At 37.8% G+C, this 27,693-nt stretch overlaps 1 protein-coding gene across 1 annotated transcript; it reads left to right on the top strand.

Annotated features, from left to right (window-relative positions):
- The first annotated feature begins 1,125 nt into the window (after window positions 1-1,125).
- On the top strand, window positions 1,126-27,242 carry LOC128371287 (complement C3-like). The gene is made up of 43 exons (XM_053331572.1): window positions 1,126-1,281; window positions 2,060-2,255; window positions 2,412-2,574; window positions 4,111-4,199; window positions 4,460-4,548; window positions 4,758-4,840; window positions 4,942-5,029; window positions 5,202-5,304; window positions 5,425-5,545; window positions 6,156-6,271; window positions 6,451-6,597; window positions 7,619-7,709; window positions 7,820-7,914; window positions 8,014-8,199; window positions 8,374-8,526; window positions 9,003-9,132; window positions 10,769-10,837; window positions 11,736-11,933; window positions 12,039-12,153; window positions 13,371-13,459; window positions 13,556-13,695; window positions 14,341-14,556; window positions 14,707-14,770; window positions 14,851-14,940; window positions 15,114-15,320; window positions 15,477-15,552; window positions 15,706-15,865; window positions 16,022-16,117; window positions 17,036-17,186; window positions 17,533-17,618; window positions 17,754-17,831; window positions 17,990-18,145; window positions 18,421-18,483; window positions 19,391-19,472; window positions 20,363-20,411; window positions 20,850-20,937; window positions 21,066-21,155; window positions 22,814-22,931; window positions 23,752-23,841; window positions 25,553-25,645; window positions 25,737-25,820; window positions 26,243-26,390; window positions 26,707-27,242. The coding sequence occupies exons 1-43, from the start codon at window positions 1,205-1,207 to the stop codon at window positions 26,837-26,839; spliced, it is 4,956 nt and encodes a 1,651-aa protein (XP_053187547.1). The 5' UTR covers window positions 1,126-1,204; the 3' UTR covers window positions 26,840-27,242.
- Window positions 27,243-27,693: the final 451 nt, after the last annotated feature.

Below are 27,693 nucleotides of genomic sequence, written 5' to 3'. Positions count from 1 at the left end.
GATAGGAAGCATGAGTATTTATTTATTATTCAGGATTCAAGCTCACACTCAAATGGGGTCTGGACCAGAGGATAGATTTAATAAACTGTGAAACTGACCCTGAACTCTGGGTTGATGAACTTTCTGATGGGAAATTCAGAGTTTTTGCAATACCAGCTTTTGGGGGAAAAGTTCCCGGAATTAAGGGAACACTTAATCATCACAGTATAACACTAAGTCAATTAAACTTCAGGGATGTCAATCTGTCCTTTTAGGAAGCACAAGTGATTGTGAATCAGTTTCACCTGCTTTGGTGCAAATGAAAGTGACAACAGGCGCAATGAAGAGGCAAAAGCAAGACAATACCCAAAAGGGAATGGTTTTGCATGTGGTGACCACAGACAGCTGCTGTCTCCTTATCCTTCCTGACTGATTCTTCTCTAGGTTTGTGTTCTGCTAGTGTCCTTGTCACTACTGGTAGCACGAGACGGACCTGCAGTCCAATCAGGTTGCACAGGTAGTCTAGCTCCTCCAGGATGGCACATCCATGCAGTTGCAAGAAGATTTGCTGTGTCCCCCAGAACAGTCTCAAAAGCATGCAGAGATACCAGGAGACCAGGAGAGCTGGACAGGGCCGTAGCAGGGCATCAACTCAGCAGCAGGACCTGTATCTGTTCGTTTGTGTCAGGAGGAGCACTGCTAGAACCCTACAAAATGACCTCCAGCAGGCTACTGGTGAGCATGTGTCTGACCACACTGTCACAAACAGAATCCATGAGGGCCTGACATCCTCTAGTGGGACCTGTGCTCACAGCTCAGCACCGTGCAGCTCGATTGGCATTCGCCTGATAACACCAGAATTGACAGGTCCACCATTGGCACCAGGTTCTTTTCACACATGAGAGGAGGTTCACACTGAGCACATGTGACAGGCATGAAAGAGATGCTGTGGATAGTGGTGTCTTAGTCAGCGATACCCTGACTGCTGTTAGGTACTGGGTGTGTGATTAAGGTGTTCCCTTAATTTTTTTGAGCATGATGTTATCAGGCTAAAATAATCAGTTTTATTTGTGTACATTTGTACAGAGAGATACTAATAGTCCTCCAAATTAAATTTGGATTGGTTAAAAAAAAGGGGTGGGAGGAGGAAGGAATTGGGTGGATATAATGAGGTTGTTGCAGAGCATGACTGTACATTGACAGCAGATCAAGACAAGCCAGGAAGATGTGGCAGACACGGCTGTGGCTGCTGGCCTTTCTGGCCTTTTCTTCCCTGACTCCTCTGGCTGATGGCTCTGTATTGTAAGTAGCCCTGCCTTAGCATTACACACTCTTCCTGACCCTGAATGTCTTCTCAAAATTGAACTTGAGCTGTTTCAGTGTGTTGATATGGGCTCACGAAACCTTAGAAACAAATGACGAAACCTAGGAACTGGAAATGTGTCCATTGACAAACATGAATATATTTTTCAGGAAAATGTTAAGGTGGATACTATCATACATTTTGTAAGGAGAATGCAATGATAAAGGAAAATTACATTTGGGTGGCAGTGACGCACTTATTAATCTGATTTTAAACACATCTTTAATGTTTTGACTGAGTCATGGACTGTCACTAATCAAAAACTAGAAGTTAGATAATAATTAAACAGAATATTTCATTTCATCTGTGTCTTATACAACGTGGAGCTGCACTCCAGTTTTCAGTTTTTGTCACAAAGTCAATATACTGTGATACCAGGTACAGCAAACAGATCTGAATCTTGGTCAACGTAATTAATGGATCACTCATTGTGTGTGAAGTCCATGCTGGAGCAGATGGTCTTCATCCACTCCTTAGTCTTCCTATGTTACCTCCACACTTTTTAAAGTACTTTTTACACTTGCAGACTATATGACAAATCACATAATCATTATTTACAGCAAAAGTCTCTCATCATTATTAGGATGTATTAGTAGTTTATAGCAACTACATTTTGTAAAAGTGCATGTACAATAAGTCAAAAAGCAAACATGGAGCTCAAGTGTTTTCAACCTGTACAGTAACAATACTCTATCTCTCTCTCTCACTGCTCTACAGGAGGGTGATGTCTGCCCCCAACGTGTTAAGGATAGGAACAACTGAAAACATTTTTGTGGAGTGTCAAGATTGCATAGATGGTGACATCACGGTCAAAATCAGAGTAATGACCCATCCAACCAAAGACAGAGAGTTAAAAGCCACAGATGTGATCCTTACTAAGAAGAACAACTTCCAGGGCCTCGGACAAATTACAGTAATGCATAAATTAGTCTGATTAATATTTTTAAGTTTTGATGTGTGTAACTTTATTTGGATACCCTGCATTCATCAACTTATCTAAAGTAATATACTTATATAGATTGTCTACATATTCATATATTCAGTGCTTGTGTCTCTTCTCTTATTTTAGATCCCTGCTAAAGACTTCAATAAGGATCCCAACATAAAGCAGTATGTATTCTTGGAAGCTGTGTTCCCTGAAGGAGTGCTGGAGAAAGTCGTCTTAGTCTCCTTCCAGTCTGGCTACATCTTCATTCAGACTGATAAGCCCCTCTACACCCCCAGCAGCACCAGTGAGTCCAGTACTTCACTGTACACACACACACCTACCCCTGTAAAGTGTTTGTATGAGTGGAGATGGCAGCCAAATACACCTTAAATGTGGAAGGTGAGAGGTCATTTTTATATAGGTTGTGAAGGAAGCAAAGAATAACACTTATAACAACACAATAATAACACAGTGCTCAAATGCTTTCCACTTGTCTGAGTAAAGAGCCCTGGGGGCACTGGTATTTATTTATTCATTCATTTTTTTACCACTGCTACCTCTAGTGGTAGACCCTTGCCTTTTGAGGAGATGGATGGAAGATTTCCCTTCTGTCCTGTTTCAAAAAGTCTGGCCACAATGGTAGAGCCCATAGCATCCTTGATAAGAGGGACTTCAGGTGTGTAAACTATGTTTAGGTTGGTCAATTTGCAGTCACCAGAATTACTTCTGTCTCTTCCTTCCTCACCTTTTCAAGCACCTTCTGTAACATGGATAAAGGTGGGAATGCAAATAGTACAACCTTTGGCCGGTGGTGAACACTGACAGTATATAAATGTGGACGAAATGTCTCCACTTGCTACTGCTATGCAGCAAAAGTGAAGCCAAAATATCTCCTTTCGGGAGCTGTAATCTTGTGTGATATCTGGAAACAGAGTCTGCAAGTAGAGTGGGGTGGTATGACAGCCGGCAGGACATGCCCCCTCAGCTGTCTAATTAAAAAAATGTATCAGAAAAATGAGCACTTGGACAATCAGCATGATAAGAATGTCCTAAAATGATATATTATAAAATATATTAATCAATGTATTTGATGTGTATGACCTATACTCCAGCCAACCACCAGAGAGAGATCTAGATGTGTTGGCTTCGCTTTAGGGGGTCACAATATCCATATTTACAGTTAATTGTGGTGAGCTAGAGTGAATGGACAACCATTACAGGTCCACCTCTGCCCATCTAAAAATGTAAAATGGCTTATCAACAGTGAGTTATCCAGTCTGCCCACGGGACTGCGTAAGAGTCAACAATGATATAATCTCCTGTTTAAATATGGAGTAATGTAACAGTTACAGTTTCAAAATGAAAATTAAATTAAATTTTAAAAAACAACACAACTTTTGTGCTCACGGTCCCATGTGACAGAAAAAGTATGTGCTGCAGACACAAATGTACTTCCTTTCAAACATTAGCTTGAAAGTCGTGCTGAGTGACACAAAGAAAATTAAAAAAAATAAAAGTTTGCATCCATGTACATGAATCACAAGATTAAGCTTTGTTTCACAAACTGCTGTGAGACTGGGTTTCCTTTGTTACATGCTTACTTTCAACATACAATAGGGTTGTATGTTTAATTAGTTTATATTTGATATGATGTGATTTTCAGATACAGTACGAACCCAGAACAATGTATTTTCTCTTGCTTCTGTTGGTAATTAAAGTCCAAGTCCAGTATTGTAAAACCATGTGGGCTGGGCACCCTTTCCAATAAAAATACTTCATATTCATGTACTATATTCATATTTGGTCATGATAACCTAAGATGTTTGTCTTTCTCTGGCAGTCAACTACAGGATATTTGGATTGACGCCTGACATGACGCCTGTGGACAGGGATTCTGCAACTGATAACTCTATCATCACGGAGATTGTGGTATTGGACTACACCTTTCATAAACATAGAATGAAGTGCTTCTTTAAAAGCACTGATCTTAGCAAATGAAATGAAAAATCAACTAAATAACCATGCATGTCTCTTTCTAGAATTGCGAAGGGTTATATAGCCTCTCCCTCAACAGTAGTAGTAGTTATTAAAGCTAATCAGTTACATATAGAATAAAATCATTTCATTCAATCATTTAAGCACTTGTTGAAACTGGCAAAGCTCACATCAGTGGTTGTACTTATTTTTAGACCCCTGATGGCATAATTCTTCGAAAGGGTCAATTCTCTCTGCGATCAGGAGTCTACACTGGAGATCACAAGCTTGGTGAAATTGTCAGGTCAGTATTCATTTTTACACATAATGTTGTTTAGCAGCCAACCCTAACCCTAATCCTTTTTGTATGGCTTGGTCCATTGGATAAATTGATGATTGAGAGGGATATTGACCTAGTTGGTTTAATATTTCTAGCTTGTTACCTCTTCAGCTAAAATAAAACCTAACAAGTGACTGCTAACACACTGTGTGCTTATGTATGTGTAATTATAGTACTGGACTGTGGAAAGTGGTTGCAAAATTCAACAGCAACCCACAGCAGAGCTTCTACGCAGAGTTTGAAGTCAAAGAATATGGTGAGTCCCCCATAACCTGAACTGTTGTTTAAAACCTATACAACATTTACTTAATTCTCATATCATGTTGGACACACAATAAAGTGCATTTAATGTTTCAGTGCTTCCCAGTTTTGAGGTGAAACTCACTCCTCAGAGCACTTACTTCCATGTGGATGACGAAGAGCTCACCATCACCATCAAAGCTATGTATGTGCAGGTTTTTGTTATGTGAATTTATAAACAGCCTTAGTAGATTGACTGATTTCAGAGGTTGTGCTGAAGGTTCTTATTATTGATGTAGATGTCATTTTTATTAATGTTGTGTTTTAACCATTTGCATATTTATTGTCCTATTTTTTTTTTTAAATGGGGGTTTTAGGTATCTGTTTGGTAAAGAGGTGGATGGGATGGCCTACGTGGTATTCGGGGTTGAGCATGGTGGTCAAAAGAACAGCTTTCCCGATTCTCTTCAGAGAGTGCCGGTGAGCAAATACAGTTTTGCTGCATCTCAGTAACTAATTTATAGCATTTATAAATGTTAAGTAACTACTAAATTCCATTAACCGTACATCCTGATGCATTTTTTGAATATGTCACATTAGCTTTTGGGAGGTGAAGGAGAGGTCACACTGAGGAAAGAGCACATCACACACACCTTCCAAGATATCCATGAGCTGGTTGGGAGATCCATATATGTGGCAGTCAGTGTGCTGACAGAAAGTGGTATGCAAGAAAGACTGATTGTGTGTGTATCTGTTTGTGGTGTGTGTGCTCAGATTCACAGTATTTTATCATTTGTGTATCATTTATCATTTGTGAATCAATATCAATCAATATTAGTATTGTGAGTATCTCAAATTTACAGGGGACAGAAAGAGATGTTTTATTAAAGTTGACATATGGTTTTGGCAAGTTTCTGTTATTTATATATTATTATTATGGATGTATATGCTAAACATGGCCAAAGTTCCAAAACATAATGAGAACTTATGTAAAAATGCGTCCTGCAAGACAAAAGCCCAGGTCTCAGCCGTCTCTTACATTTTTGCAATCATTATTTTATCATTATTATTATTATTTATGATGCTTGTCAAATATTAAATTGAATTAAAGAGATTGTTCACATTATATCCTCTCACATATACCAGATCTGATTCAGTTTCAAACTTTTATGGATAAATTTAAGAAGTTCTCGTTCTAAGTAAAGAATTAGTAAATGAACAAACTGAAATGAGAAGAGGGTTAGGGTTAGAATATTTCCTCTTAATAATTATTTTGAACGCATGTTTCTTTGTATATATAATTGTGAGCATGTCCATATATCTTTGCATAGGTAGTGAAATGGTGGAGGCTGTGTTGAAAGGTATCCAGATTGTCACGTCCCCTTACAACATCCAGTTTGAGAAAACACCCAAATATTTCAAACCAGGAATGACTTTTACTGTTTCGGTAATGTACACATTTACTTGTTTGTCAAATTCGATTATGCTCAAATGTACAATTCTGCTCCAGTTCACACATAATTTCCTTAACAGTATTAGATTGCCCTAAAAACATAATTACATCATAGCATTTTTTTTCATGTTTTCTGACTGTTTCTGACTGGCTGTTTATTTCTTGGATGGCAGGTCAAAGTTCAGGACCCCGATGGCACCCCAGCAGATGGCATCTCAGTGGTAGTGAATCCAGGCAAAGTGGAAAGCAAGACTTCACAAAGTGGCATGGCAAAGTTTATCATCAATACACAGCAAACCTCTCAACAACTGGAAATAACTGTATGCATCTGATTTATTCATTCATTTATTTATTCATTTTCCAAAATAGACACATTAAAGCCAGGTTTACAAATGTAAGTGACAGGTTAATATCAGACGTGAAATTAATTAGCAGAACAGAATTATGATTACAGGTGAATGCTTATGTTGACCTGTGACTGATGGGTGTCCATTTTATACGCTGGTGATTTTTGTAGTGGCTGTGCATCTGTTCTTAACTGTTGTTGAACAAACTGTCAGTAGTAGTAGCAGTAGTAGTAGGAGTAAGCTGGTTACCACTATCCAACTGGGTTTGAGACTTCTTAACAAACAGGCCCAAGACTGTCTGAATCTCATCCTCCTCCATCATCCTGAATATTACAATATGCCATCGTTTTCTTACAAGCTAGCTTAGCATCCAGTGTGCCTGTACAATATACTGGCCTATATGTGCTCTGAATATGATGACTAAGAGGTTTTTTCTGGTAAACCTGCTGTCTCTGATTGACCTTTCACTACCTGTTAGTTTTATAGCATGATGTTATACATAAGGGAGACAAAAATGGCAAGTAATGGTAAGATCATTAAATATTAAACCCTACATAGTAACCAGTAGTAGTAGTAACTCATTTATTATTTGTCACTTTGCTTGAGAGCGTACAAAAAGAGGAGGTAACTTTGAGTAATTGGTAATGGTTGAGTGATTACTAAGTTTGTGCCATTCAGCTATTGGTTCTGAGACTCTAAGAAAGTGGTCAGTGTTTGGATCACACATATTGTACAAATGATTATCTTCTGATGTTTTCCAATAAGTAATTGATATTACTTCATAGTCCTTAATTCAGAGTTATTTGATTTATAATAATAATAATAATTAATAATAATAATTAGAGACACATTAACAATGTATTACTTATTAGGTCTTGACTTACTAACTTGCTCAATCCTTCGTAACTACTCACAATTTTGTGTACTGTATTGTAAGTGTTACTACTTTACATAGCTGAAGTTTTTGTATGCTAACTTGTGTGTTTATTTCAAGGCAAGCACCAATGTCCATGGTATTGACCAAGCCTCAGCCAACATGACAATTCATCCATACACCAGCAAAAGCAACAACTACCTCTACATAGGTAAAGAAAATCATGTGATAACATGGTTATGGAAGTTACAGTGCTGTCAAACTAACTTTCAAAGGATCCCTTGTTTACTTCACACTAATTTTGCAATGTCATTATTTCAGATGTGCCTGTTGCTGATGTAAATTTAGGAGACAGCTATAGGTTCAATTTCATCTCCAACAGGGAGGGAGATGGACAAAAGCACATCACGTACCTGGTAAGAGTCTTCTCACCAGTGCATATGTTGTGTGTATGTGTGTACACTTTGTGCACATGCTTGAGTGTTTGTTGTGCTTCACATCACTTGTGTCCCCAGGTCCTGAGCAGGGGTCAGCTGGTTAAACATGGCAAATCAAGCGGACAATGGCTGATTTCTGCATCATTTCCCATCTCCAAAGACATGCTGCCATCGTTCCGCATTATAGCCTACTACCATATAAATAACAATGAAGTGGTATCAGACTCTGTTTGGGTGGATGTCCAGGACTCTTGCATGGGCTCGGTGAGGCACACAACACTGAAGTAGAAGATTTTAAACTAGCAAACAAGACAGCCACACACAAACTGATGAAGTTAATAACAGTTGTCTAGTCATAAATGAGGGTGTCATGGCTTTATCCAGTTGTTTTAAATCTTCATGTTTCCTTTACTTTCCTTCTCTTCTCTTCTCCTTTAGTTGAAACTGAAGCCAATCACAGATCCACCCTATAAGCCTCTCAAGAGGTTTCAGCTGATGGTCACAGGGGACCCGGGGGCCACGGTGGGAATGGTGGCAGTTGACAAAGGCGTCTATGTTTTAAACAATGAGCACCGCCTTACCCAGAAAAAGGCAATTTTTTAATTTCATCTTTAAAATGACACATTTCTATTATATTTTAGATAAAGTAAAGTACTGTAATAAAATGTGCAATACCTGGGAATTTCACTCAGGAAACATTTAATACCAAAGAAATAGTTGATATAAATAACCTTAAGTATAATGGCAAATGTCATAGATTGTTGGATCAACAGGTCAGCCTCACAAAGACAGACACTATTCTGACCAGTTCCACCTCCGAGGAAAGTGGGGGACAATGTCAGACGTGGGTTGACTCTTACATTTAGATTGGCTTGAACAGAAAACCATGGGCCCCATCAGGTTACAACTCAAAAGTCTCTACTAAGTCTGTCTGGGACAAACTCCAGTTGTCTTTAGTAACCCTGGTAATGATTGAATGACTAGATGCTCCTTAAACCATACCTAAATTTACTTTAACTTGTGTATGGTTTGTGTTTCTCTGTGTGTACGACTTTCATCCTGTTCAGATATGGAAAATCGTGGAAAAATTTGATACAGGCTGCACACCAGGTGGAGGGAGTGACGGCATAAGTGTGTTTTATGATGCTGGGCTGTTGTTTGAGTCCAGCGTAGCTTCTGGGACACCCTACAGACAAGGTGACACTTTTTCAGTTTCCTCTTCCTATTAGTTGGATTCCAGATAGGTATAAAGGGAAATTAAGCACAAAAAGTACATTCTTATAACATATAGAAATCAGATCTGTTTTGGTTTTTTTAAACAAAAACTAAAGACAGATTTGTTTTTTTCCAGTAAGATTTTTGTCTAATTTCCATGCATATTAAGTAAGATTTAAGTCCTCTGAGCATTCTGAGACTACTAGTGTTGCCCTCTTCAATGCAGTAGTTGACAAATTGGTAGGAAAGTCAAGTTTAGTGTAGGGTACAGTATCATACAGAAGCATTTCAAAATGCTTTATAGAGTGATAAAACAGTAAAAACTTTGGACATGCCTGCAGATACAGGCAGACATTACAGTATATACACACACATACAAATGCACACACACAGAATAGTTCAAGTGTAACAACAACAAAAAAAAAACAGTCTTTGTATTTTTCTTTACAAAAAAGAAATCAGCTGGCAGACAATCACCTGATTTGGACCTGACAGATATACTTGGTTGACAAAATGTAAGTATGTCAGATATTCAGGCAATTTAGTACTTAATAGACCAGAAGGACATTTTTAAAATTACTTCTATAATGAGCAAAGCTGCCTGAATTGGAGTGATATGGTCAAACTGATTCTAGTCAAGATGAGGGCAGGAAAACCAGAAAAAGGGTGTTTGACAGTTTGCAAATGTTTGAATTAAAATTTAGGTCAGCATCATTAATAATATATTAATAATACTGCAAGATTATTGACTTTGTCAGTGACGGTAATGGACTTAGATTCCAAGTAAGTGCAGACCTGTTGCCTGTGTGTCCTTGCACCACCACAACACTATGATTTCTGTCTTGTCTCTGTTCGGCCAAAGGAAGTTTTGTGGCTTTCAAACTACCAGCAACATAACATTACTGGCAGATATATAACATTACTAAAAAACTACACATTTTTACTAGTGCACCATATCAAACAACAAAATCAACTTTTTAGGAAGACATATTTTCAGCCATATTTCCACAAATAAACTGTTGGCTTAATTTGTTCATGAAAAAAAGGTTTTAAGGTTTTTATTGATTATAATAAATTGAATCTCAACATTACAACATTGGCAAAGCTGAAAGTGGTTGAGCAATAACAGTCTCACAAGTAGCTAAATAGCATTTGCTTTGCCTGATGTTTGAAAACTAGAGCACCTGATACTTAGCTTGTATGCACAGCAAAAAGTGAAACCTTCAACAGTCTCTGTTGTCTAACAGTGCAGAAAAGAAAGAAAGAAAAAAACAACTTTACCATTACGACAACTAGCAGACCAGGGAGTCTTGAAACACGGGCAGCATTAGGGCATGTGGTGCATGCATGGTTATTTTCTTCACAAAGTCATCCTAAAACTGGAAGAATGCATTTTTGCAGGTAACACTAATATTAACACAATATTAACATATTACAAAGGCCATCCTTTACATCTCTAACAATATACCTTACACCCACACCTTGTCCCAGTTTCAAACCCACCAAACTACCTCCTTCTGATTGTATCATTATCACATCAGTAAACCATGTAGAACTCAACTCTTTGTCTAAACCTGTTGGGTTTTGTTTAAGAGCTAGTCTGTTCTGCAACTTGCAGAATTTAAATGTGAGGCCCAGAAGAGGAGGAAACGAGCCACAACCATACTGGACGTCAGAACAGGCTTAGGTAAGAATTAAAAGCTGGTAATATAAAAATGCTTCCATGTTTGTTTGTTTGTTTTTTAAAGATAACTGCACTATTTCTGAACAGAGCTCCTACAGACTCAAGCAGTCAACACACATATATTTTAAGGAACGCATATAAAGTTGAACTCTATTAATTAAAAACTGAAAAATAGTAACATAAATATGTCCCTTATTAAAATGAGCTTGAAGTTATGAAATGGATGTTGAATGGATGTCATACACATTCAAAGTGTGTTTAACATTAATTCCTCAACACACAGGTCGACAGCCCTGGTGCCAAGCCCACGCTCATATTTCAGCAGCTTTGGTGAACACATTTGCTGTAGCTTTCAGCTAGATAGAGAACTTACCATCCCAATGGGAAATCACAGCGATAGACCAGCCAAGTCACATAAGAACCACAAAAAACAATAAGAAAAGGAAATTCAAATGGCTAAGTAAAATAAAAGCAATGTCTAGAAAGTGTGCCTGCTTCTTGGTGTATATCCCAGTGATCAGTCTATTAGTATTAATTACTGTAGCAAGGTTCACAGATGTAGGCCACTGACACTGGAATCATTAATGTTAGAAACACCTTTGTTGTGCTGCCTTAAAGCTGCACTGTAACTTCCTGCTTGGAGAATGGCACATTGAAAAGGTGATAAATAAATCTTGTCTATATTAGAATATTCTAAATATTTATCTAATCAAAAGTCAGTCTAAAGAGGTGGGCTTTAAGTTTACAGTTAAAGATAACAATTTCAGCTGCTGTTCATTTTTCCTCTTAAATTACAAATTTCTTCTCCCAAAGTCAGAACTTTCAAAAAGCCGTTGTATTGTCATCTATAGTTTTTTTTTTTTTATTAAATTCTAAATCTCACAAACCTCTCCCTTTTAAGTGAGTCAGTATGACAATGAGCTGCAACGTGAATGTTGTTTGGACGGCATGAGAGAAACCCCCCTCTCATACACCTGTCAGAGACGGAGCGAATATATCTCTGACGGTGCAGCCTGTGTTGATGCCTTTGTGAAATGCTGCACTGAGCTGGAAGGCCAGCGAGCTCAGATGAAGCATGACATCCTCCTATTGGCTCGCAGTAAGGAACGGGGATGAGGGATGGATGTTACATTCAGCTATGATACTGGTAGTTAGTAAAATGACCACACAGTGAAAAATAGTAACTTTCTAAATTACCCTGCAGGTGAGGACGGTGTCGAAGATTACGGGGACAGCAAAGATATTGCCATTCGTAGCCAATTCCCTGAAAGTTGGCTGTGGACATTTATTGACCTGCCTGGATGTTCTAGACGTAACTGGTGAGGCAACCAAAACTCATACTCACTCAAAAATACACTGATAAACAATACCTGCAAGCTATTTTATGCCACAAACTTGAGTCTGTCCCTATTCATACATTGCCATGATTAATAAATTAAAACAACAGGAGGAGGACTCAAATGCAGACATGCACACAAGGCAAGTGAGTAGGTAGGAAATGGTTCAAAATGGGTCAAAACATAGGAACAGTTTAACAAATGGCTGGACTGACAGAAAGATCTAATGGTGAACAGTGGGGAATGGTGTAAATTCTTTGGGGCTACTGAGAGACAAAAGAACATCCTCCTTTCATTTAAGCAGGTGTGGTACCCTAACCTTTAAATTATGATGGTGTACTTAAGCCATGAGTGCTCAGCCTGCAAACTCACTCAGCTACTGCTGCAGTCTACTTTGACATAATCTATTCGATGTGGTTTGAATTTAGTACTTGAAGTAGGCTACTTACATTATGCGTTATGTCTGCAGTTTAAGTACTCAGTTATTTAGTTATATTTTCAAAAAGGTAATCCGTTATCAAATTCACACTGTTGGCCGGCAGACAGGCACCTGGTTACGTGCTCCGGTTATATCACTGTGCGTGTACGGCAGCTCTGTAAGCAAGCTGGGACACCATTCATTTCAGTGAAATATTCATATTATTTTGATTTTATGGGAGGAAATAAGGGCAAGAACATAACAGTGACATGTTTGTATGTTGTGGCCGGGTAACAAGAGCCTGTTGCCCTTTTGCAGTGATGTAGGGATATGTTTGGAAAGCCCTTTAGCCTATGTAGTTTTATAACTTGTATGTGGGCATATGTTTTGGAAGCCACTTTAATACAATAAAGAGCTGTAAATGGGACATTGTGTCCGTTATTCCTGCTGTTAGTGTAAAGATTTACAGAATATGGGCCAGACTTGGCTGTGTGATGATGGTACAGCCATTATATTTAAAGGAGGTCTTGACTAAAACAACATGCACAAGGAATTACAAAGAGGTTTTCTTTTTTGGTAACGCAAAAGTACTCTGACAAGTTACTTTTCTCAGAAGGTAATGCTGTAATGTAACCAGTTTTTTTAAATGGAAGTAACTTTGTAATGTAATAAGTTACTTTTAAAAATAATGTTCCCCAACACTGTTCATGACAGCCCCTAACATTCTTATATCTTTTACTTCTTACTTCTTTATTGACTTTGCTTTTCCTGTGTATTTAAGTAAAACCGAATCAAAAAAGATGAGCTTCCCCTTGAAAGACTCTATCACGACTTGGCAGTTCACCGGTATCAGCCTGTCCAGCACTCATGGTGAGGATTCCCACAGCAACTCTATTTTAAAATCATGAACCTTTTTTCCCTTTTCCTCTGTTTCATCCCTTGTTTGTGTCTCTTCTCTTCTACAAGGTATCTGTGTGTCCGACCCATTAGATATAATTGTGAAGAAGAACTTCTTCATAGATCTCAGGCTGCCTTATTCTGCCATCCGTGGAGAGCAGCTGGAAATTAAGGCAATCCTCCACAACTATATCGATGAACGGGTCACTGTAAGTTTGAGCTGTTGATCTCCCATGTTTCGGGACAGAGCTGAATTTAATCAAAAGGGACTGCATGTATTGCTGTTGGTTTCACTGACTGCCAATCACACTGACTGAGCAGCGTAATTGTCAGGTTTATTATGTCTGAAAGCCAGACCCGGATGTTTTCAGGACTGGGCATACCAAATCTAGATGGCAAATGGCTCAAAAGTGGACACTAGTGTCCATACAGCAACATAGCTAAAAACTAGCAAGCACAAGTGGTCAGATGATAACTGTCAGCTTGACTAAAAATAAAACCCAAGGGGTGATAAACTGTAGTTTTCCCTTAAGTTATGTCAAAATTACATTGATGTGGTGACTTTACATATTATAGCAGGTCTGTGGACAGATGGTTAATGTGACCAGCTACACTTCCCAGTAATAGTAACAGGTAGGCTATGACAACAGGGTAGAAAAATAAAGCAGCTTCATAAATGAAAAGGAAAAAACCTACACACATACCGAAAATGCACAAAAAATACTAAACACGTGCAGCAAAAGTAACTTAAAGCATGCAATAAATGCATACACAAATAGGAATAATAAGTTAATAATTAGTGTCTGCTGTTTGATACTTTTTTAAACTGTCTCCATCTTTGTCTTGTTTTCAAGGTGCGTGTGGATCTGATTGAGACAGAGCATGTGTGCAGTGCAGCCTCAAAGCGTGTGAGGTATCGTCAAGAAGTCAGTGTCGGGAGTGAAACTACATACGCTGTACCCTTCATCATTATTCCCATGAAGGAGGGAAAACACAACATTGAGGTCCATGCAGTTGTTAGGGGAGATCATGGTCTTAGTGATGGAATCAGGAAAATACTTTTGGTGGTGGTAAGAGAGACACACCCATGTCGAGCTTGGTATACCATATTGAAACAATTTCTCTGCTGTGATGCATTGACATTAAACCTGCATAATGCTGTAAAAAGTTTGCTTGAAACGTGCTTGTAATACCACATGGATTTAATTGTGTTCTTGCAGCCTGAAGGCGTACTGAAAAAAAATTTAGATATAAAAACCCTCAACCCTGCTGAACATGGTGTAGGTGAGTTTAATATTTAAGGTACTGCAGTAAACACAGAAGAAAAAAAAATGTTGGTAATTTTCACCTGTTCCTTCTTTTAGCTGGCAAACAAGAAGTAATTATGAACAGTAATATTTCTATGACAAATATGGTTCCAAACAGCCCTACTAGGACAGACATCCTTGTGTCAGGTGAGTAATAACACATTTGTGCTTGGAACATTATGTGAGACAGTGTTTGTACATTTTGTTAATTGTAAATGCGGCAGGGAGACAGTTCTTCTTGCTGATTGGAAATGACCACCTCACTTTTGCATGTTTGTTTCTTCCTGTTGATCTTGTCATTTGTTTTTGTGTTCACACAGGAAGAGAGCAGATAAGTGAACTGGTGGAGAATGCGATTAGTGGGAACTCAATGGGTACTCTAATCAAAGAGCCCGGTGGCTGTGGAGAACAGAACATGATCAGGATGACTCTGCCTGTTATTGCAACCATATATTTGGATAAAACCAACCAGTGGGAGACTGTGGGTATTGAGAAACGTAAAGCAGCCCTCGAACACATCAAGACTGGTAGGCTCACACAGATCAATTCACACAAATACCAGAAACTTGCAGATGCTTAACTCAGGAGCCCAATACAAGGGGGCAAACTGGCTTCAGATGGATAACATTTGGTAGAGTTAAATGAAGAAAAGAAGAAGATTGTTTATTTTCTTTTGTGTCTAGGCTACCAGAACGAGCTTGCTTACCGTAAGACGGATGGTTCTTTTTCTGTGTTCAAGGATCGTAAGAGCAGCACCTGGTGAGGCATTCAAATGTACAAACATTCTGCACAACCCTTATTTCAGTAAGAGCTTGAGTAACTGTGAACATATTAGATAAAGTTCATGTAAAAAAGCTTTTTTTGTACTTTCTCCTTTTCTCTCCTCTTCTCTGCTCTCTTGTCCTCTGTAAGGCTGACAGCTTATGTTGCCAAGGTGTTTGCTATAGCTTACAATCTGGTGGCAGTGGAAAAAAGAGTGATCTGTGACGCTGTCAAGTTTCTAATTCTCAACACACAGTACCCTGATGGCCATTTTAAAGAAGTTGGATCAATTATCCATGGAGAGATGATTGTACGTGCACCAAGTAACAGCAGTTCTTCATCTTGGTGCTACACAAAAGTGCTGTTGTCATTGACTACCATTGTGTATATTTAAACCACTGTGCAATACTACTGTTGGTAATACTAATGATGGAACTGACACATTTGCTTGTGTGTCTTGATGTAGGGTGATGTGCAGGGTGCAGAATCAGATGTGTCCTTGACAGCCTTCTGCCTCATTGCTATGCAGGAATCACGCACAATATGTGAAAAAGATGTTCTTGTGAGTAGCTCACCTGCAAACCTTTTTTTTCTTTAGTTTTCCTTTACTTATTTCTTCTTTTGACAGCTTTTCCCCTACTTCCTACACCCAGCAGCATCTCTGTATCCAGACAGAAACCAAAGTTAATTTTAGATGTTGCATAAAAAGTGAAATCAAAGATGCAAGTAGACGCCAATTCTCCCAGGGTGCTGCAATCTGACACAAAAATGTTTCCACTTGAGTGAACAATTTACATCTATCCCAGACCTTTATGAATCTGCTGCATAAACGTACAGAGACAAGAGGAAAAAGTAGAGCAATTGGAGGGAAATAACAGAAAAGAAAGCTCTGGAGTGTCTGATGAGTTCTGAGATCAGTTGGAAGTTGAATTTAGCACAAACACTCAGGCACACTCCCACAGACACTGCTGGTGCATCTGTTGCTAGCTAGCTTCCAGCTAACACACTGTTGGTATATTGGCTGTTTGGTGCGAATTACCACAAATGGCTCATCTCAAATGACACAAGGCGAAAATTTGCAAGTAATAATAGCTATTACAAATACTAAATAGCTATTACTAATATAACTATAACTAATCATCCTCTGGGGATCATGAATGTCGTAAATACCAAGATATTTTACTAGATAAGTGAAAACATTGGCATTTGGAGTAAAATCAGGGGACCACTAATGTCAATGTGAGTCATTCTCTGGGAGCCATGAATGTCAGTACTAAACACTGTCCCAATCCATACAGTAGATGTTGAGATACTTAAATGGATTATGGCTAATCTTATTTCCAGTTATTTGATCTTGACTATTGATGTCCTGACACACTGACAACCAAATCAAAAACAGGAAAAAAGGGTTAGCTCATATTAAAAATGTTTTCTGTTAAATGTGTGCATTTTTGCATTTAAGTCTTTTCCTTTTTACCAGAGTCTGCCAGAAGGTATAAGCAAATCAGTGGCCTACTTGGAGAGGCATCTGCCCCGCCTCACAAACCCATATGCTGTTGCCATGACATCATATGCCCTGGCCAATGAAAACAAACTGAACCGGCCTGTCCTTGCCAAGTTTGTCTCTTCAGGTACCAATCCACAATATTCTTAAACAAATTGAGACAAAAAAGTCTACAGAAGGATTACACATACACAGATGCAGCTTAATGTTTATTATACCTTCGCTCACTGATTACTTAGTCTCTCTCTCTCTCTCTCTCTCTCTCTCTCTCTCTCTCTCTCTCTCTCTCTCTCTCTCTCTCTCTCTCTCTCTCTCTCTCTCTCTCTCTCTCTCTCTCTCTCTCTCTCTCTCTCTCTCTCTCTCTCTCTCTCTCTGTGTGTGGACGTGTGTGTGGATGTGTTGAGAATTTTTGGTTTTGGGAGCTTACAGTCAATGAAGGTTATGACAAGTATTAAAATGACTGTCTTCCTCAGGATTAGATCACTGGCCTGTACAAAAGGGGCATCTCTACACCCTGGAGGCCACAGCTTATGCACTTCTGGCTCTGGTCAAGGCCAATGTGAGTATGTCACACTTATGTATGTATGACCAGCATCTTACGCTGTGGAAAACAGAAAACAGAAGGTTATGAATAGAAACTGTCACCTGTCAGCCACAGAGATTTGAACCATTTATTTGACTGTCACTATTAAAGGCTTTTGCAGATGCCAGACCCGTTGTGAGATGGTTCACCGACCAGCAGAAAGATGGTGGAGGCTATGGATCAACTCAGGTAGTCAACTCTATCACTCTTTCTCTCTGTAGTAAAACATCTATATTAGGTCTTTTTAATGCAGTTGTCCTTATTATTTGTTAGTTTATCTGAGACTAAGCATTTGGTCAATCTTATGAATCTCGTGTTTGCTACCCTATCTCTTTTTCTGTCTCCAGGCTACCATAATGGTATACCAGGCAGTAGCTGAGTACTGGGCCAGTGCTAACGAAGAAGAGTATGATGTGAATGTTGATGTTGACATGCCAGACAGGGCAGACTCCTTTCGCTATAACTTCAACAGGGAAAACCACTACACCACTAAATCATCTAAGGTGAACATACACACACCTAAATACAGTAAGATGTATTACTACTGCATTAATCAGTGTCTGGCCACTAGGGGCCAGACAATCCAAAACAAGCTAGTAGACACACAGCCTCCCCTATGTATGAAATTAAAATTAAGGTGGAAAACACCAGTTTTAAAGTTATAATTCCTCTCAGTTTCTGTGTGCATTGCTCTTTTTTGATTAAATATCTAATGACGCTTCTCTCCGTGTGTTTTTCTTTTTCTGTGGATGTTCGTATGCACACAAAATCCCAACAGTTCAACAACATAAACCAAGATGTGAAAGTTATCGCCGAGGGAAAAGGAGAAGTAACAGTGAAAGTAAGTGTAACACATTTTTGAGTTTTATCATTTCTTGTGTGTTATTGTGTACTTCAAAGGGACATGAGAAGAAATACTATGTATGGGAGGAATGTACCTATGTTTCCGTGCATGTATATGCTTTCTTTTTATGATGTTTGAATTAAAGATCTACATAATGTGTTATGAAAAGAACATATGTGGGCCTTCTTCCTACTTTCTGTATGTATAAAATAGAAATAGACAAATAAAATAGACATATAAACATATAAAGCTAATGAGGAGGTATCATATACAGTATTAGACAATGTTAGATATAGTTTTAATACCTGCATAAAATAACAGGCAAACTACTAACAGCTCAACAGCATTAATGTTGGAATGGTCCTTTAATATTTTGCAACCAGAGTATTCCGATGCCAGGTTCTCTGCAAGTGAAACAAAGCACTAGTTGTGCAACTACATGGATACTGCTGATGTACCTACAAATGAGTCATGAAAATTGTGACTTACATTCTGAATCGCACACAAATATTGCTCTCAGCAGCCAAATATCTCCAGGAAAGAAAGAAACTGACCACCAATAACCCTCAGCAAAGTCTTAACAAGCTCCAGTTAATATTCTCAATGATGATTGGTCAGCCCTTGAGTGGCTGCAGTAGAAAGAGAAAAGCCTGAAGGAGAGATAGAGGGGGAATAGGAGAAATCACTTTAAGTTTATAGTATAGGATATCGTTTTGTAGTATTAATACTACAAAACTACACAGTACACACAATACACAGTACACAGTAAGTTCAGTATTAAGTATTGTGTTTTGGAATTTAATCATCATTAAATCCCATCTGACCTTTTTTTTAGCATTCATGCTGCTTTTCTAATACTCAGTAATTAACTTGATGAGTACAATGTCTTTTGTCTCTGTGACAGATGGTATCACTGTATTACGCTCTGCCTGAAGAAAAGGAGAGTGACTGTCAGAAGTTTGACCTGTCTGTGCAGCTTATCCCAGGTGATTTGATGCTCTCTCTCTCTCTCTCTCTCTCTCTCTCTCTCTCTCTCTCTCTCTCTCTCTCTCTCTCTCTCTCTCTCTCTCTCTCTCTCTCTCTCCATATCCACTGATATTTAATGCATTAAGAGTAGAGTTGCAAAAAAGGACATAGTGACTGTTGCTGTCTCAAGCATTCAGTTTTACTACAAAGCCATCATGGAATGGAAGATAATAAAAAAAATTATAGAAAATATAATAACGAGAGTGACAGAAATAAATATCGTATTTCCTAAAGAAGGGCACTAGGATTTAATGACATTTGCCATTACCAGTTGTACATTAAGTCTTCCTTGAACATTGCTATAAAAGCACTGGATCCTACACTTCTAATAATGCAGCTTCGTGACAATCATTCATTTGACTCCTCTGCCTGATAAATGTCCGTACCTTACAAACACCACACTTCCAGTCTGTAACACAGTTTTCTTTTTTATAATGCCCAAGCCCATGGCTAGATAGCCCTGATGACATAATTAGGGTTATTGATTTCAGACTTCAGAAAGCTCATGTTTGAACCATAAAAGACATTATGGAACCGTTTTCACAAACTGAGTAGTACACCTCATTCATATCATCTGTAAGTAGGATGCCCCTTTAATGATAATTAATGCCGGAGAATAATCAGCTGTCGTTTCCTGGCACCTCAATCTGATGATGGTGTTGTAAAAAGTAAAAGCGAAAGCTTGAAACGGCTCAGTAACTCTACTCCAACAGTTTTGCATTCTAATTGTCTTTATTTGTATTTATCGGCTGTCATTTTTTGTCTTCCATGTGTTGTCTTGTTTATCTGCTTGTCATGTTTTCTGTCATGAAAAGAAAAAACATGCTCTGCTAATGTTTTGCTCCTCCAGAGAATGTTCTTGAGGAAGAGAAGATATACAAGCTGAAAATAGAGGTTATGTGAGTATGATTGGAAATTAATTCTGAGCAGGACTAAGAAAGTATGAGTTTCTGAGTTCTGAGTTTTTCTGAGTGAATTAAGTTTATGATATTGCATCATCAAAAATAGCATGCATGCCGGTATCTTTATTAATGTGAATTTGTGATGTATCCCCCTCATGCATGAATCATACATCAATGATAGCCCAATTAAGCATGATGCATGATAATGAAGATACAGAAAAATAGAAGTGCATGGTAAAAATAACACATTGTCAATACTTTAGAGGCCCCCAAATTTTCACAAATTATGTTTTCAAGGGAACTCATGTCTTATTAAGAGGAACCAAGCTCCCCCTGGCTGCCCTGTAGTTCACACATTTTCTCTTTTCTTCAGGCTTGTCATTAGTTACCAAATGTTCTCACAATGTTGTTTGTTTTGAATTATTCTGTGTACAGGTATAAGGGTGATCATGATGCAACCATGACAATTGTGGATGTTGGCTTGCTAACAGGCTTTATTTTTGATGAAAAAGACCTGAAATCGGTAAGAGCCTTTACACAAACATACAGTTCAAAGGTTAATGATTATGGTTGGGGAAAAACAGAATGTGTTTTAAGGTTTATCAGAATGTCAGAGGATGTGTGTAAGTGTGTGTCTATGTTTGTGTGTAGTTGTCCACCGGACGTGCCCGTACAATTTCAAAATATGAGATGGACACAGTCCTGTCAGAAAGAGGCTCACTCATCATCTACCTGGACAAGGTAACACATACTGTCATTTTTCTGTTCACTCTATCCCTTTTTTTCTTTGACTCTCCTGCTCAAATTCAAATAAGCTTTACTGACAAGACCTTTGATGTTAACTTTGAACAGCAGCCGGTAAACTGTACGTGTAACACTTCAGTACAAAAATCCAGAGGGTAAAACAAAACTACACAGTCTGTAAATCTAAATTATTTACTTGAGTACTCACAGGTCATACACAAGGAAACAAAAGACTGGAAATCATGTACACACAAAGGAGAGAATCTGGCAAGAAACTAAAGGTACAAAACAAGATACAGGAAAACTGGCAGGAACCCAGGTAAAAGGAAGTAACATGGAACCATTACAGCACAATTATAACGACCAAGCAAAAAAGAAATCCATCAAGACCAGAATGTTTTAAAAAGTGTGATTGTGTGAATGAAGGAAGGATTGAACCCTGTTGTTGCACAGTCTGAAGCAACCTTACCATCTATGCCCTCATCTGTGTCACTGACTTTTATTTAAAAGGAGTTGAGTGGTTAAAGAAGAAAAATAATATGTCAATCACACCTGTGAACACCTAGAACAAAGCTTGTGTTAACCACTTAGCATGTGTGGACTTGAGTCTTGAATCTGATGACTCCACTTGACAGAATCAAAAAAAGACTTGAATACCACCAATGACTTGCGATTTGACTTGGAATGACTTGAATATCCTTTCTAAGCCCAAAGATCAAAAATTGTTATGCAGAAAATCAACTTTTCATCTGTCTGACAACAGATGTATTTTGAATTAGTCCAACAGTGGCCTGCCATGTGGCACAACAGAGTGAAAGGTTTATTTGGTAGTGTAGAAAAACAAAAGATGACCTCAGATTATTACATTCAGATGTTAGATGTCTGCTAAATTGGCCAAATCAGCTCAGAAATTGTAATTATTGTGTCTATTTGATATAAATACACCTTTCAAAAGGACTTTATTAATTCTTTAAACCTATTTTACCAACTGTTACACTGTATTAATATTTTAAAATGCTAATAAACTTGGTAAAAGTCACATAATGACTTGGAATGGATACACAAAAGTAAATTGCAATAGGTTTGTACTTTGTATAATGTATAATAATGTTTGATATGATACAATATACCACAATTCTGTATATTCTTTACTGATCTCATGATTTTTAAATTCAATTATATAATGCCAATACAGTTTTTTCAGTGAATAGAATCTGTTTGGTCTCAAAATATATTTTTAGATTTTGTTATGTTTCTATACTGTGTTTACAATGAGAGAACAGCCTGCTTTTGTGCAGCATCAAATAAAGGTTATGAGCAGCAGATCCAGCAGGTCAAAGTGCAGCAGGTGTAGATCAAGATGGTGTTGACTTAGCTGATATCTCACTAGATCACTGAGATAAATGCAGTCAAACACACACACTGTAGATGTTTAATCAAAAGAGGCATCGGCGTATGAAAAATTGGTACAAAAGCTATAGTACTGTAATTCTCTCCCTGAGTATATTCACCTTGGCTTTGGCTATTTTGTTTTAGGATTGACTGTGTAGTGGTAACACACGGTGGCTGTGTTCTACATTTTAAGGGCACAATAACAACTGAGATTAAGCTGTGTTTCTCTCTCTCACCTGGCTTTGTTGTAAATGTCTCTACAGGTTTCTCACAAACAACCACAGGAGATCACTTTTAGGATCCATCAGAAGCTGAAAGTGGGTGTCATGCAACCAGCTGCTGTTACTGTCTATGAATACTACAACCATGGGAACATAAACCGTGAGTGTTCAAGACATTCAGAAATATAGTCTGTCTCTGTGTCTGCAACAAACAGGTACAATAGGTCAACAAGGTTGGTGATTTGTCTGTATCTTCTGGCCCTTTAGATGACTGATGTGAGTATTTTCTGGCCTCGTCTGGTTCCATTTAGACAACTAAAACTGTTTAAAGTTAGTGACAGACAGACATTAATTTTTTTCTAATGACTAAAAAAAACAACTTTGAGTGTTTGTAAGAGATGGTTCATGAGCTTTGGCCTCTTATGCCTTCCAATAGTGTAATCCATGTTTCCATTTCTTATAGCAGCTTTATGACTCACTACTTTTAATGTTATTGATACTGGCACACGTGTCTGGTTGTCAGAAAATGTAAACAGAGGCAGTTTTAAGTTCTTGAAATAGTGAGGAGTGTTTGTGAATGTACACACACACTGACAATAAATTGAGCTTTGAGCTTTAAAAAGATAGCTTAAGGGGTCTGTTAGTAGAATAATGATATGTCCATATGAACATGTGTAAAGGTCTTGGTTGCTGTAACATGTCCTACTCTCCTGGCCACACTGGAGTGTGACTACACTGTAAGAGATGGGGGACTAGATCCACAGCCCTTGTTCTGTGCAAATACACATTCTAATGTTCAGCTCATGCTAAAATGATACTTCAGCAACTTGAGTTAGCTAAAACAAGCCTGCATCTTCTAGCACAGTAACTATTTTTGCAGCATGTTTTTCATTCTCAGAGTTGATCTCCAACTGTTGCTCTGCTTGTCCTCCAGACCAGCTTGATTGCTCCTGCCTAATAAGACTTCTTTTTTGTTGCAGAGTCACATTGTGTGAAATTCTACCACCCAGAGAGGACTGGTGGATACCTAATGAGGCTCTGTACAAATGATGAATGCACATGTGCTGAAGGTAAATAACATGTAATATGTGTTAATTATATTGTGGCCACACGTTAATTATCTTGTGGCCATGAGATACTTATGCATAGCCACAACTTTGAATTGATTTCCTTTTATTTTAATATGGGAATTCATTACAATGACATACTCAAGTCACTTGCGGTTAGACATGGAGTAGTTCTTAGCAAGAGACACTTACGTTTACATTCACCTAACACACTTGTAAATATTAACCATTGTTATACCAGAAATTGAGTTTTTCATTGAAAGACGAAATAAGACAAATGTTACTCAAAGCAATACGCGCCCTCTGCTGAATCTCTCAGGTATTACATTGGCATGCAGCCATGCAGTATCTCCTGGCCACACTTTTTTTTTTTCAAATGTCACCAGAGGGGCTCCCTAGTTCAAGAATAAATTTGGTATATTTGAAACTCTTCAGGAAACAAAAAAGAACAAGAAAAGAAAAACAACACTCTCAACATTTAATTTGAGGGTTAATAAGGATTAACAAACCCAAAACATGGGTCACAGTATCAGCTAAATCTCATCAACCGAATATAATTATATCAGTATTCTCTTTCACACCAAGAACATGAACAACCTGCATTTAGTGATTATTTTTTGGTGATTGCACTGCTGGACCACTGTATTTGTCTGTATCTTTTTGTCCAAAGCACTCAATGCATCAGTCAGTTGAGTTCCTTGACTGATATTTGCTACAAGAAGCAACCACGTGTGACATAAAATTCAGATTATGTCAAGTATCTTCAGTCTCCTTTCAGCAACTGTTAATATAACATTATGTTTTTAAAATCATGCGTACGCCACTATTCAACATAAATGTGAAACTAGACAATATGTACACCCTAACCATACCTGAGACAAGATGTAGACATAATTTACTAAAGCAAGATAAGTGTGATGTGGTGAAGTAAAAAGCTGAAGAGACATTAAATGTAGCATTACACACACTTTTTTCGCCAGAAAATAAGAACTTGTAGTGACAAACAGGCCTCAGAACAGAAAGGGCATAAGGATTTTTCTAGGCCTGGAACCACACATATGTACACAGCTGTCCTATTCTTGCTCTCTTCTTATTGTGCAAACCAAATAAAAACAAAAGGGAGACTTGTATCAAGCTTCTTCCTATCCATGGTATCAAGCGTCTTTCGTCAAAATAGTTGAAATAGTGTGTGGACTAATAAAGGTGGCCAACAAATGAAAAACTATGCCGTTGTCCAACAACACGTTGAAAGCTAGAATCGATAAAATGGAAGGATACATTGAGAAGACCCTAATATAAATTTAAAGATGCTTTCTTTTTCCTTTCATGTAAACTGCAATTTTTGCAGAGAAGGCAGTGATCATTTAGAAACCTGAGCTGAAACAAGACCAACCACACAAAGAGAAGTAATTTCCTGAGAAACTGATACATACTTCAAAAGGACAATCTTTCCCATATTGGTTTATATGCATGCTGAACAGACAGAGCTGCCTTACAGACATAAGTATATATCTCTGAAGACCGGAAACCATAAACTTACATCCACATTTTGATATAATTTGTGGCTGTAGCCAACTGCTGCACCTACATGTCAGACTCCTCTATGTTAGTGTTTATATTGTCTCTACAGTATTTGGTGAGGTGACCCAGTGTTGAGTGTTTTACTGCATGGCACATGTGTAGTATTTACTTTGTGTCTGTTATATATTTCCAGAGAACTGCAGTATACAGAAGAAGGAAAAAATCAGCAACGATGTGCGAAAAGATAAGGCTTGTGAAAGTACACAGACCACCAAAATAGAGTATGGTAAGAGTTTGTGTTTGTGAGTCAGTGAAGAGACAATTAGAATGAATGAACAAGCAAGCAAGCTAACAATCTACAACTTGTATGTCCTCAGTGTACAAAGTAAGTGTGGAGAACTTTACAGAAGGTTTATCTACTGATATGTACACAATGCGGGTTATGAATGTCATCAAAGAAGGTGGGTATTTATCTTTTTTAAACTTCATAACTGTTACTAACCATTTAAGTTTGCCACCTCAGAGCTGATGAATTAATATGCTTCTCTATTTTGTGGCCACTCTGCGAAGCCATTTATGCATGATTTCACTGAGAATATTTCAGTATTGTAATGGCACATTATCATGAAAAAGTCAAGAAGATTGCAGTTTATCTCCTTTTAACATTTAACGACTTGAGCTACTTGATCTTTACATTGATGTTTCTTGCTACTTTCTGTCTTCTCAGTGGTGTTCCCAGACAGGCATAATAAAAAAAATCATTATCCATAAAGTTGACTGGGAATGTCTTATTATAACAGTGATGTTTTCAAACTGTACCTATAGTTTAAAATGTGTTTTTATATAATAGCATTTATCTTCTTTCCCTCTTCTTGGATGTTAGCCACAAGCTCTGATGTGATTCAACCAAATGCACTGCGCATATTCCTCGGTTATCCACACTGCAGATCAGCTTTGGATCTGAAAGAAGGCAATACCTACCTCATCATGGGCACATCCAGAGATATTCATGTAGACAACCAGAGACAGGAGTGAGTATTTTTATGTGTCTATATTGTCCACCTTACACTATCTAAATTGAAAATGTATTTATTTCTGTTGTTGAATATGATTTACTTGCCTGTCAATCAGAATACCTACTTTACAGGTGTAGTTAATGTGCATAGTTTATACCTTTTTTTTGGCATCAAGGAACACAACATTGTTCTTGCTGTCATTATTCTGTACTTACTTCTTCTTCATACTAGCATGTGTTGTAGCATAGAGTGGTTTCCTTTGATAGGTGACCTTCTGTTTAATTATGTACAAATATCTGGTTACATAAAAACACATTTTCACTTTTTTCAGCAAAATATATGTGCTTGGTGAACGAACCTGGATTGAGTCCTGGCCCACAGAAGCAGAGTGTCTGACTGAGGAACTGAAACCTACTTGTGATGATATGGAGGATATGCTCATGGGGGTCAAATGCCGTGCTTAGAAACATTTTTTTTGGATTGCTCTATTTTTGCATTGCTGTCAACTTTTTAGTACATTAATACACGTGAAAATGTTACAATACATTATTTTGATTAAAATGTTTTATCTCATGGTCTCTGTCTCATGCAGAAACCTTTCATTTAATGTAAATTCATGAAACAATAACCACATCACTGTATTTTAACACCTGCAAAAAAAAAAAAAACTGAAATATTGCCTGGCTTCCGCTTTGAGAGCTATATCTAATCCAGGTAGTTGGAAATGACATATGTGCTTGCTCTTTAAATGTGAACATGTACAATGAGAATATAAACTAATACAGGGGAACATGTGAGACTGATAATATTTTTTAATTGGTTCCCATTGTATGAAACAATAATAAACAATGAATAAACAAAACCTCATTTCCATTGTTGTTTAGATTCCTTTCATAAACTAAATAAATATAATTATTATGCAGATGATGAGGATTTGTGAAGAAAAAACTGCAAGAGGGATTAAGTCAAGTTGAAGTGTGGGTGAAGAAATGGAGATACACATTATCAGTAAAAAACAAACAAAAAACAAAAGCAATCATCTTAAACTATGGAAATAATTTAGAAACAGCTGAGACATTTTGGATCTTAGGGATTCTAGGTTATCCTGAGGAGAACACGATTTTGTGGAAAAGGTATAATGCCTCGTAATGTACCTAATATTGCATCCTTAAAATGTATATATATAGCTGTAATTAGATCATGGTTAAATTATAGCAGTGTTGTTTATAGATACATATCAAAAACTGTATTTGGAGGGTTAGGGTATGTGGTCCGGGAGCAGTAAGAACATTACCTGTGTCTGCACTACAAGTCAAGA

Source organism: Scomber japonicus, chromosome 2, assembly GCF_027409825.1.
Source record: "Scomber japonicus isolate fScoJap1 chromosome 2, fScoJap1.pri, whole genome shotgun sequence".
In the NCBI taxonomy this organism is placed as follows: domain Eukaryota; kingdom Metazoa; phylum Chordata; class Actinopteri; order Scombriformes; family Scombridae; genus Scomber; species Scomber japonicus.
This window is presented reverse-complemented; position numbering and strand designations above follow the sequence as displayed.